Source organism: Rhinichthys klamathensis, unplaced genomic scaffold (assembly GCF_029890125.1).
Source record: "Rhinichthys klamathensis goyatoka isolate OS25496 unplaced genomic scaffold, OSU_Roscu_1.1 h1tg000412l_1, whole genome shotgun sequence".
Lineage (NCBI taxonomy): Eukaryota > Metazoa > Chordata > Actinopteri > Cypriniformes > Leuciscidae > Rhinichthys > Rhinichthys klamathensis.
In genome coordinates this window covers 89,160-101,889 of record NW_026606912.1, presented here as the reverse complement: position 1 = coordinate 101,889, position 12,730 = coordinate 89,160, and the positions used below count along the sequence as shown (strand labels likewise).

At 38.4% G+C, this 12,730-nt stretch overlaps 1 protein-coding gene across 1 annotated transcript in view; it reads left to right on the top strand.

Annotated features, from left to right (window-relative positions):
- Nucleotides 1-1,240: 1,240 nt before the first annotated feature.
- The window catches only part of LOC130070657 (tetratricopeptide repeat protein 27-like), a gene marked incomplete at its 3' end in the record, with an annotated part of 99,554 nt that continues 88,064 nt past the window's right edge, over nt 1,241-12,730 (top strand). Inside the window, exons 1-2 of the mRNA XM_056235133.1 lie at nt 1,241-1,641; nt 7,972-8,149. Coding sequence (XP_056091108.1) covers nt 1,557-1,641; nt 7,972-8,149 — 263 coding nt within the window. The remainder of the gene's footprint in view (nt 1,642-7,971; nt 8,150-12,730) is intronic.

Genomic DNA, 12,730 nt, shown 5'->3' with positions numbered 1-12,730 from the left:
TTCAACTATTCATTTCCTTCTCTGTGGGCCTCGAGTCAGTTCACTAGTGTAATAGCGTACGCTTCTGTTGTTGTACGTCACACGCATCACGCACATGACCAGCGTCGGCCAATGGTGAGCCTATGTGTGACGTAGCTCTACGGAATCACACTACATTAACTGACTAGAGGCCCAAAGAAAAGGAAATGAATAGTTGAAATAAAGTCGTTATTTTTGCGCACAAAAAGTATTCTCGTCGCTTGATAAACTTGAGCCACTGTAAGTGACTATTAAAAAGTGTTTTTAAAAACATACGCGGAGAGTGTGACGTCATATCGTGACCGTTGCAGTGTATAGAATTGAAATAATGTGTCCGCCGTGCAGGCTCTATGACAGTGTAATAATAACACTTTTATTTAAGCTCAATAACACTTTTATTTAAAGGCTTAATTTATGTATCGTAGACCGGTCCGCATATACAGGGCAACCGCAAAAGTTTAAACATAAAATTCTTCTAAAGATGGCTGCGCGCTTGTTTCTCTGTCTGTCTAGTGTTCATTTGCACAGGAAGCTTTTATATTCACATCACAGCTCTGTGTCTGCTTAAATTAATCAAATGCTTCATTGGTAAAAAGGACAGATATAATTATCATGAAAAGAATGATAAGAGGAAAAGGGCTCGTTGATGAGTAAAAGTTTCTCCAAAGAAAAAGAAAAGAATCTCTGGCTCTGTCTCACTGTTTCAGCATGCAGTTTAGCATATTCTTTCATCTTTTTTTGATATGCTAATCTTTCACTCTCTGATTGAATTGCTTAAAAGTTAAGTTCTATGGTTAGCACAAACACAAGCTAAAACGTTTTAAACTTGTATAATTTTAAGCTCTTATACAAAAGAGAGCTGTAACTGTAATAACAAAAAAGTGGGAATTTACACTGGGAATTTAACTACAATAGTTGTACTTATATTATTATAATAAAATTAAACATTAGTTTAGTATCTATCCTAATAGGCTATATCAAATTAGTTGGGTTGAATATGATAAAACAATGAATAAATTAATAAAAAATAAATACTGCAAGGCCAGAGGTGAAAGGTCTGTGAAAGACATGATACATTTGAATAAGTTAATATTTCCTTTTTCTGTGTTTGTTTAGACATTCTGGACATGTCGTCTGGGCATTGTATTCTTTACCGGAGAGCAGCGGATACAAGTAAAAAAAAATGAACAGAAGACAATAGAATGGTTAATTAGATACAATTCGAATTTTCATACAAATCAGATATTATTTCAATAATGTAATAGATTTAAAGTAACCTAACACTGATTTAACGTTGCGTTCATTTGAGCGCCTGGTCAAATCTCGACGCTCCCTCGGCGGCGCTTCCTTAATAAGTATCCCATAATGCACCACGTTACTGTCATGGCTGCTCACTGATGACACTTACAGCACATGGGCAGAAATCAAACACATCAGAGTGAGCACACGAGCCCTTCGCAATCGCATCTCACGTTCACACAGAGCAGGTCTCGAGCGACGTGACGCGTGTTTTATTTCTCTTCTGAGGGTTGACGAGGATGATGATGCTGCAGCTGGAGGCGGCGGTTCTGGGCGGACTGAGTCCGGGTCCGGACCTGAAACAGATCGGCTTCAGCACCGCAGGTAAGAGTCAGCGGCAGAGATCTTACATCATGTGCTTTTGAGATGACGATATTGGCTGATGTTGATGGTTTCGTCCAGCTATGGATAATAATACGGGTTTGGATCTACTCGGTTATTGTTGTGGATGTTTTGCGTGCTAGTTGATCAGTGTTTGCTGGACGCAGCAGTTATTCTCACGTGGTTTAAATGTGCCGCATGTGTGTAGAAATCTCAGCGCCGCGCCGACGCACAGGACTGGGTCCAGACAGACTGTGAACCGAGCGACATTTGACAGCCTTCTGACAGCATAACTTCTGTATCTGTGTATTGACTGATTGGAGGATTTGTGTGGGCATCTTTAGCGCATCGGACAGCCTGAAACATGAGGATAGATGCCCGTGTATTCTATTGATGTCGAGGTGAGCATGTGCATGAGATAAAATGCGCTGTTATTTAGCTCACAGTTTTAGAACAAAGCCGCATGTACACACTCCTATGTGCCCGTGTTGATTTAAGTGGGCGTTCACTCAGGAGGACGTGTTAATAACGAGGGGCGCAACACATTTGAGTTTTTTTTTTAATTAGCGGAACTTATTGAACTCATATACTTAAAATTATTGTCATGAAAGAATGTTGTTTAAATTATTGTTCCGTTAACTGTTCCCCCGAACCTAATGATGCGGACGGAACGGAACACCGTACTAAATACACGGGCAGTGTTTCTTGCTTTACGACTCAGCAGCGGCACCGCAATAGATTCTATAGCGCGAAACATACAGCGAGCATGTAGTGCGATTCTCGAACGCATGACTTTAATGAGCAGTTGGCTACTTTTATCGAATCTCAACCGTGCAGCGAATGTAGTTCCATGTCGAACGGATGACGCCGAGTCGGTTCTGATTGACGAATCTAATCCGATTCCTGAATAAAAGTCTTAAGACTCGATTCTCGAAGCAAATATAGTTATTGTTCCGGACAAATGACTCTTTTAGCCGGTTCTTTTTAGTGAATCAAAATACAGTGTTGCTAATGTAGTCCGGTTCCCGAACAAAAGATAATTAAGGGTCGATTCTTGTAGTCATTCAAGCAAAGAGGGCGTGTCTCAATCCGCTCCCGAGCTGAATCACTATATCTGCTCAATGATTAAATGTAAATGTAATGTAAACAACTTACTCGCTAATAATTAAACAAACAAACAAACAAACAGACAGTTGATGGCACCCATTGACTTCCATATTTTTTTTCCCCTCCCTACAATGGAAGTCAAAGGGTGCCATCAACTGGCTGGTTACCAACATTCTTTAAAATATCATCTTTTGTGTTCAACAGAAGAAAGGAACTCGTACAGTTTTGGAACAACTCGAATTTTTTTTATTTTTTGGTGAAGTATCCCTTTCAGAAATGTGGCGTAATTTCCGGTAAGGGAGCATATAGTGAGCATCGATGCTTCCTGGTTTTTGCGATGCATTGTGGGATATTTTTAGAGAGCGAACGGTCTAGTGCACTGGAAGGATTTTGCGATTGAGGCCCTGTCCCAAATGGCACCCTAAAAACGTGCAACGTGTCTGCATTTTTTTGACGTATTATGTCGCTTTGACTGTCGGGAAGAAGTCTGCTGCGGAGCTCGCCTCAGTGCTGGCTCGGCAAAAGTGTGCATCGAGGGCACATATCGACCGCAAAGGGGGCGCTCGCGAGCACCCTTCTGAAACCTAAAATGACAAATGGGACACCCTACGGCCTCTTGGACTTAATGGACACGCGCACGTGGCAGCCATTGTAAGTCCACAAGACCGTAAGTGCATATGAAGGCTGGATCCCAAATGGCACACTCCGGCCTTGTGGACCTCCTTTGAGTTTACACTTGGTGACGTCAGGAAGTGCAGACCTAAGTGCGCCCCGCTGGCCTCGAGGGCACGCGAGAGTGTATTTTGGGACAGGCTTGATGACATCATGCCACCGAAAGTCAAACAGCCATGAAACTCCTCCTCTCATTTATCTGATTGGGCGTTCGCAATGATTCCTGGGTAGGTAACTCGTGTGGACAGGGTGCGACATTGTGGGCTTCGCCAAAGTCCGCATCGAGGGCACAAAGGCGGCGCTCGCGAGCACACTTCTGAGCGCTGAAATGCCATATGGGACACCCTACGGACTCGTACACTTGGCAAGCACGCACAATTTAAGGCCACGAGACTGCGAGTCCTCATGAAGTGTGCCATTTGGGACAGGGCCTGAGACAGCCCTTATAATGGCCGACTCTGATCAGTGCCCTGACTACTGAACTAGGGAGCTGATTGAGATGCACCCAGTGTAGTTAGGTTCCAGAACAAATTACTATTTTTGCCCTTCTTTTTAATGAATCAAAATACAGCGGAGCCAAAATATAGGGTGTTCCTTAAACTGAAGGCTGCACCCTAGTGAGGCTGGGTCTTTCCTTCGGAGTCTTGTGGGCTAGAGTCATCCTCCGCATTAAACAATGAGAAGTCTTGACAGTGCACACATGGCTACATCATAAATGTTTCTGCCCCCGTGTTTTATTAAAAAAAAGCTTTATTAAAACTGGCCTTCTATTAATGCAGTACAGGTAATTACAGCCGTGTGAGGTCTCCCAGTGGATTACATTGTGCACAGTTTAGCATTATGTGATTAATTGACAAAATAAAAGAACATAATGCCTTCATCTCAAAAATAATTTGTCTTGCATTACATAGTGAAATTGGACTAGTTCAGTGCCACTTAATTTTCCGATGATTAATTTTGGAATTGGAATGTGTGCAAAGGATTGCGGGTAAATGGAGGATGCAAAGGATATACTTGATGCATCCTTCAAAATAAGCCATGAAGGGTGCGAAACGAAGGCTGCCTTCAAACGATCCTTCAAATTGAAACGTACTTCGACAGAGCTTGTTATGTGGCAGCCGAGATATGCAGCCTTCCGACTGAGAAGCACCTGTCCTGTAGTCGGATTGCTGAAGAAAATAGGCATAAGAGACGATTATTTTGGTAAATCAAACAAATACAGTGAAGTTAATTTCCTGAACAAATGGCTCTTATGAGATGGTAATTTTTAGGCAATCAAAAAAATACAGTACGGCGAACTGGTTCTTTTAAAATTTAAGTAGACCACAAACATAGACATGAGTGCATGCGCAAGTGTAGTACGATTCCTGAACGAATAACTTGAGTGAACCGGTAACACCACTGGATTTATCTGACTTGCTTACTGAACCGCAAGTTATTCATCATGCCTGACTCGAAGTTAACCAAGATCTGTTACTATGTCAATGGCGGTCTTATGTTGATGTTGCTGGTTATTTTAGTATTTCAATTATAGGCTACAGCTTTGATTATACAAGTCGTCTTTAAAACACAACATTGGTGTGGTCTGGATGTGGAGCATTGGCCATAGTGTACTTAAATTTTTTTTTTTTTTTTTAAGCACACAGGGAATGCAAGAATGCGTCCTTGTGTGATTGCCCCCTATTAGTCTATATTATGATTTCATTACTTATTTATTGCTTGCCTCTCATTTCATACATTATCTATCGCCCCCATCTCTCTGTCAGTTTAATGTGCTGTAGTGGTGTGACAAATAGCTGTGTACACTACAGTGTATTATGTATATTGTAACTGTTAATTGGTATACATTCTACAATGCATATTTCATTTCTCTCTCTCTCTCTCTCTCTCTCTCTCTCTCTCTCTCTCTCTCTCTCCCCCTCCCTCCCTCCCTCCCTCCAACCTCAGGAGTGATTAATGTGTAACTCATAGGATGGTGTCTGAATTGTCAATCTGATCTTCAGTAAAGCTATTATCAGTCTGTCCTCATTCAGTCACATTTATTCACTCCAGTTTCTCCTCAGAAGAGATCAACGACTGAGCAAAGTGGCTCAAAGCGAAGTATTCTTCTAGAAATAGTGAAGCTTTCTTCACGCGTATCAGACGTGACACCATTTTGTGTCTGCAAAGGGAAGCGGAGTAATCCAAGATCTAAACTGAATTCAAGGCACTTTGTACTATAATCAAATAAGGATCCATTTAATTCAGTGTAGCTCTCCATATATAATGTCCTCATGGGTTTATTATAACTGCCTGAGGATAAAACTAAGTATTTGCTTTTGACACTCTGTGGCATATTTGCAGCATCGTTCACCAGAAAAAAAGTGCTTTAAAGTAACTGCATGTTTGATGTAAATAAACAGTTTTTCTGAGTGAGCTTTTTCAGGCCGGTTCGTTCTTTGTTCTTCACGAATGAAGCTCTTTTAGATGAAACTGTGTTACGCAGCACGTTTGATCTTCCACAACAACCAATGAGGTTTATTGTTGTGTGTAATGCAGCACTTTTGAGCTTCCGCAAGAGGTTTGTTCTTGCGCGTCAAGCAAGTTCGGTTGAGCTTCTGTTTATGTTTGCTGATCAATGTTTATATGTGAATAAAAGCCTAAATTCAATCTGTTCATCATATAAAGTAACCAAGTCTCTTCAGAAAATTTGGACTAAACCTCTATTCATATGGATTAGTTTTACAATCTCTTTAGGAACTTTTTGAAGCGTCAAAGTGGTAGTTGTTTAGCTATGGAAGTAAAATAATGTCAAATGTTTTTGAAACAAAAAGCATGTTGAATTGAACCAATTGAAAAAAAAAATGCATTTCGTTAACCATGCTTGCATTTTAATCCATTGTATTTTTAAGGCTTGCATTTTTATGGGCTGAAATTCAACATGGTTGAATATTTAGGCTGTGAATATTTCAATTAAAAACATTTCTAACACATTTTCATTATTCAAAATTCAATAATCTTCCAATAATCTTTCACTTCCAAAATTTTCAAACCGTTTCAAAATACAACCTATAACATTCAACAGGCAATTTTTGGTCCATATTTCGCCTTGAAAATTCGCTTCCACAAATTCAGTGGTTCAAATTCAACAGAAAATACTACGTTGACATCCAGGAACTGCAGGAAAAGCAGTAGATTGCCGAGCATATTCTCCATCTGCTGTTAGTCGCTTCACCAGCAGGGGGTGCAAGCGCGTGTTGACAAGCACCAAAGCAACAGCTAGAGACTAGAGGCCTTCACAAAACGTCAATTGCTGAAATGGACAGCGCGGTACGAGTTATAATTTATGTGTGTGGAAAAGGTTGATTAGACACAAAACACGAGCGTTTACTCAAGTGTCTTATGAGACTTATTTTTAAATTTTTTAAATCTACATTTTTTTTCATTTTTTGGGAGGAAAAAGCTCAGTATAATAGAATAAGCAAAAAAAAGACTTCACATATAAAAAAAGAAATAACACAAACACAAGGTCAGGTTATATAAAAATAAAACATTCATTAATTTTACTATTAACATATTACTGTCTTAAAGGGATACTCCACTTTTTTTGGAAATAGGCTCATTTTACAACTCCCCCAGAGTTAAACTGTTGAGTTTTACCGTTTTTGAATCCATTCAGCCGATCTCCGGTTCTGGCGGTACCACTTTTAGCATAGCTTAGCATACATCATTGGAGTGGACAAGACCATTAGCATTTCTAAAAAAAAAATGACCAAAGAGTTTCGATATTTTTCCTATTTAAAACTTGACTCTTCTGTAGTTACATCGTGCACTAAGACCGACGGAAAATGTAAAGTTGCGATTTTCTAGGCTGATATGGCTAGGAACTATACTCTCATTCCTGCGTAATAATCAAGAAACTTTACTGCCGTACCATGAGAGCAGCAGGCGTAATATGACGCAGCGCCTGAAAATAGTTCCGTTGTGTTGAAGGAAGGTGGCCTATTTTCAGGCGCTGCGTCATATCATTACCAATTAACATTTTTTACTGTTTTTTTTTGTACCTAATTTTTTCTTCTCTTCTGTAAAAATATAATAATAATATTATATTATAATAATAAACATTTCAGGTTAAAATGTTGTTTAATAATGTAAAAAAGAAATTATATGATCACAAGGTACTGTCAAAATTAATACCATAACCAATAACAAAAATGTGGACAATCATTAAAAATGAGGACCCTTTGTGACATCCCACATTCTCACAATTGTATTTTCATGATCGATCACTTTTTCCCTGCAGTCAAGAAGCCTGTATCAAAGATTTTAATCCTCTTCATAAACATACACCTAGGCCTAATGCTCATAGTTTGAGATCTTATCAAAGAGCTTGAGAACAGAATTTTCTGCAGTTGTTTTTAAAATATGACAGTGCGGTGAGAATCATGTTTCTCTCTCTATTAGGTACTGGCACTTCAGAAATGAGTGCTAAGTGATTTTCGGGAACAAACCATACACGCATTGGTGTCTGAACGTATATCTTCAGCTACTCTCTCCTTGTGTGTGTGTGTTCAGATGGAGGTTCGTTGCTGCAGTTGGTGTGTGAGGGAGATTTCGAGGCTGTGCTTTTCAGCTCTGCGGTGCAGAGGCTGCTGGGAGGTGATCCTGAAGAGGGTGACTGTATTGAGGCCTATCTGGAGAGACGGGTGCTGTCTTACCTGAGCAATGCCACTGAAGACCAGAGGAGTGACAGGTGAGGATTTAGGACATATGATGGCTTTCTTTCAGTTTTTAACTGTACAGAAAGATCATGACAATTTTGTGCTGTTCTGCACTAGTACGGAACTCCATGAATTTCACCACAATGAGAAATATTCATTTACATTCTTTTTGTACTTCTAAATGCTGCAGGCACATGCATTTTCTGTGTAACACATTTAAGTGAGTTAATTACATTTATTAGAGTCTAAATGCAAATGAGGACGAATTTAATTAGTGAAACTGTAATTCTATTTGTTTAAATTGCACTACTGACTAAAGATGTCCTCAATTAGTTACACTCATTGTGCCTGTTAAATTACAGGACTTTTTTAATTTTATTGCAGCAGATTTACTGTTAAATAGCGCTATTTAAATGAGTTCTGGTGTACGGACTGAAATGTCTTATTTATTGTGATTTTAATGGTTTTATTTGTACTGTCTCCTGTAATTGGCTATGAATTATTTAGCACTGTGATTGTAAATACAACATTTCTGATTTATTGATGGGCGAATTGTAATAAATTCCTTTGTTAGATCTCTCTCACTCACTCACTCACTCACTCACTCACTCACTCACTCACTCACTCACTCACTCACTCACTCACTCACTCACTCACTCACTCACTCACTCACTCACTCACTCACTCACTCTCTCTCTCACTCTCTCTCTCTCTCTCTCTCACTCACTCACTCACTCACTCACTCACTCACTCACTCACTCACTCACTCACTCACTCACTCACTCACTCACTCACTCACTCACTCACTCACTCACTCACTCACACACACACACACACACACACACACACACACACACACACACACACACACACACACACACACACACACACACACACACACACACACACACACACACACACACACACACACACACACACACACACACACACACACACACACACACACACACACACACACAAATAGGGTTGACTAGCTTACGTGAGGCACACTCGCAAGGTCTCTCGCTCTCTCCCTCTCTGCCGTGCACGTGCTATGTATGTTATGCGCGCAGTGTGTTCTGTCTCGCATGCGCGCTCTAGATTCCGGGAGATTTGAACTAATTTGGGGGCATCAGGAAGACGCTATCAATATGCGGGAGACTCCCAGAACTTCCAGGAGACTTGGGATTTCTGCAATGGCCACAGACAATTTGAGGAAGTGGTGGGGGAAGTGACGTATGCCGTAAAGCAGTCGAATTTTGTAGTACTTTTTGTGCTCCGATTACTACCCGAAGTTACATAGTGCAAGTAAAAGCGATACAGACCACGTCAGGCTATGGCAGACCACTGGCAGACGTGTCATTTAACCTATTGTAAGTCAATGTATCGTCACAAGGGTATTGGAAATATATTATGAAGGTTGAAAAACTACATAGTGTTACTTTAACGCAAACATATTTTAACGGCGTAAATTTTTTTTATCGCGTGATTAACGGTCTTTTTGGCCTATCAAACTTTGTAGTTTTTTTTTTTCACATGTTTTTGCAACAGGACGCGGCATTCGCGGCGCTGCGCTATGAAACCCATTAATTTCATGGACGTTTAAATTTTTTCCTAATTTTTTTCTGTTGACATTTTTCTGGATTGTGTTTTTTTTTCTTTTTAATTTGTTTAATTTGTGTTTTAATTTTTTTTTACTCCCATCATAAAGGTTAAATTAAATCTGAGTAATTTATTAAAACATTAATATATTTCTGTTATAATTTCTTCAGGTTAAACCCAACTTATTTTGACTGGTTGCCGTGAAGACCTTTTGAGTTTCTGTGTGTTTATAAAATGATAATAGTTTTTCTCGATAGTTTGGTAAAATGCTGATGAAGTGACTCTGAAACTGCGAGCGTTACACGTGCTTCCGTGTGTGTGTGGGAAATGTCATTCACACAGAGACACTAGTCTATATCGTGATTTGATTTAAGTGTTCTTACCTACTTTTGATTTATTCATCCAAGAATTGACAAATTACTTGAAATTCCGCATATACAGTAAATTCCACAGTTTTCACTGAATTCCGTGATTCCATCTGTGTATTTCGCATCGTGGAAATCATAGGGCCCTAGTGAAGTGTCTCTCTGTGAACAAACACCCAAAATGCAAAACACCGAATGCCACTTCAGAGTTCTCTTTCACGCTTGAACTGACAATAACACAAATTTGTAAAAATTGCTGTTTTGAGTATCTACGCAAGCAGTCTTAAATGAGTTAAAGTGTTAAATGAATGTAAACAGTTGTGAGAAAATAGAAAGTGTATCAGATCCGCTTCAGGTCTTAAAGTGACAGCAGCCTAATAAACGTGCTGCTGTCTGTGTCATTAATGTTATATTAGGGGAGACACCCCAGATGAATAGGAAAAAAACATCTAATAATGTCAGTAATCAACTGGGGAAGTTTCATTCTGATATCTAAGACAAATGTCTTGTTACAAGTTTTTAGAATATTTGTTTAATTATGTAAATGATGTATTATCTAATTAAATATGCGCCAATTTGCATATATTTCCAGAAGAGAAATCTGAACATCGGATAAAGCCAGATTCAAAATTCTTGTTTCATTTTGTTGACTTATTGGAATCAAAGGTTTTTACTGAGGGGATTTTGGATATCTCTTTTTATCATGCCGTTAATCAAAAAAAAAAAAATTGCCCCGTTTTTAGGTATAAAATGTTGTATAAATCAGAATCTGAATGATATATGAACAAACCCCTCTGTAAAAACCTTAAGAATATAGACCGGAATACAACTAGAACGTTTGGTGTATGTAAGTGCTGCTGAAGTGGAGATTTCTGGCTCAGAGTATGAGGAAAAAAAACATTTTGAGAATCACGTTGTCAGAAATTGACATCAGCCAATGAGATTTTTCTTTTAGAGTTAAATGCCCCATTGTACTTTCACGATTGGTTGCTGATAAAAAAAAGGAAATGACCATATTTGGATCCGACAACATTGTACAGGAGAGAGAGAACTTTCCAAATGTATATATGGTGACACGGTGCAGATCGCAGAGCTGCATGTTGATTTAGAACTCCAACTTTTGTTGAATTTAGGAGAAATCTATAGACTCAAATAGACACGGTGTAGTAAAATAAAGACCTAAATGTGTATTTTGGACTTTTTTTCACCACAAGTTGATGTTATTGAAGACAAATAGCCCAAAATCTAAAAATTGACCAGTGAGAAAAAAAACGTTGTTTTTGCCGGCCGTGTCTCCCCTTAATCAAAGAACAAAAGACAGAGAGAAAATCACTCACTGCTCTTGACTGAATAACGTTTGTAGCTTGAATAAGTATTATTTTATATTTAGGATATTTAACTTATGCAGTGAGGACTGTGCAGTGTTTGTTATATTTCATTTCTGTATATTTACCTGTTATACCTACCTGAAAGGTTACATGGGTCAAAAACAATATATAAAAAAAATTGATGCATTTTAGCAGGGCAGGGAAAAATCTGAACCGGCCAGACTGGGGCAAAAAAAAAAAAAAAAAAAACTTACCATTGAGCCCTGATTTATTAAAGGCACAGCTAAATGTGACATTTATGACAATGAATGGGTTTATGTGAAGATTGTTTTATGTACACTTAAATTAAAAGTTGTTATAAATTGATAGCTTCCAATTATACTGCAATGTGGAATGGCTGTAATTAATGGCTAAATTTGAGTATACACAAATTTTTTGACACTTAACACAATTGAATGATGTATAACACTTATATGCATGATCAAGTATTTTGAGTCTCTTTTGCACTGATAAAAAAAAGCGAGTTGATCGCGCCGGCGCGACCACCGACCCCAGAAGGTTAAAAGAGACACACCTGTATCAGTATTGGTATCACTGAATACTGGCCATTAGTGCCTAGTAAAAAGATGCCATTTAACAAATATTTAAAATACACCGTCTTTGTTTAACAACATAAAGACTCCAAAAAACCTTCAAACATTATTTTGGAGCTTCAATGTGAAAGTATTGCAATATAAAAAATATTATAAAGAACGATTAATTAGGTGGTGCAATTAATTACAGAAAGTGCAATTAATCAATTGACTATATTTGTGTGTATATATATATATATATTTATATATATAATTTTTTTTTTTTTTTTCACATACAAGAAAAATCAATGAGGACCAATTTTTTTTTTGGAATTCATTGACTTTCATTGTGTATAAAACACCATCTTTCAAAATATTATCTTTTGTGTTTTGAATGACATGCGTTTTGAATATACATTACAGGTTTGGAATGACATGAGGGAGTAAATGATGAATGTTCATTTACACACTTAAAGCAAGAAAAACAAAATTATAATGCTCCCATTAGATTTAAGAAAACTGACTACATGACAAGTTAGCGTAGATGTGTTGTGTACTGCTATGTAAGGAGTTTTAGCGGTCGGTGGCTTCAGCTGAGTGGAGCGTTTTATTGTGTAGAGAATGAATAAAACCATACAGAAGGGTTCAAACACTGTCCCCTTCCTTTCAGCCATGAATTACTAATTTTCGATAAGCCCACTTTAACATCTTTTCTCTCCAGAGAAAGAACGAGTTGAGGAAGGGAA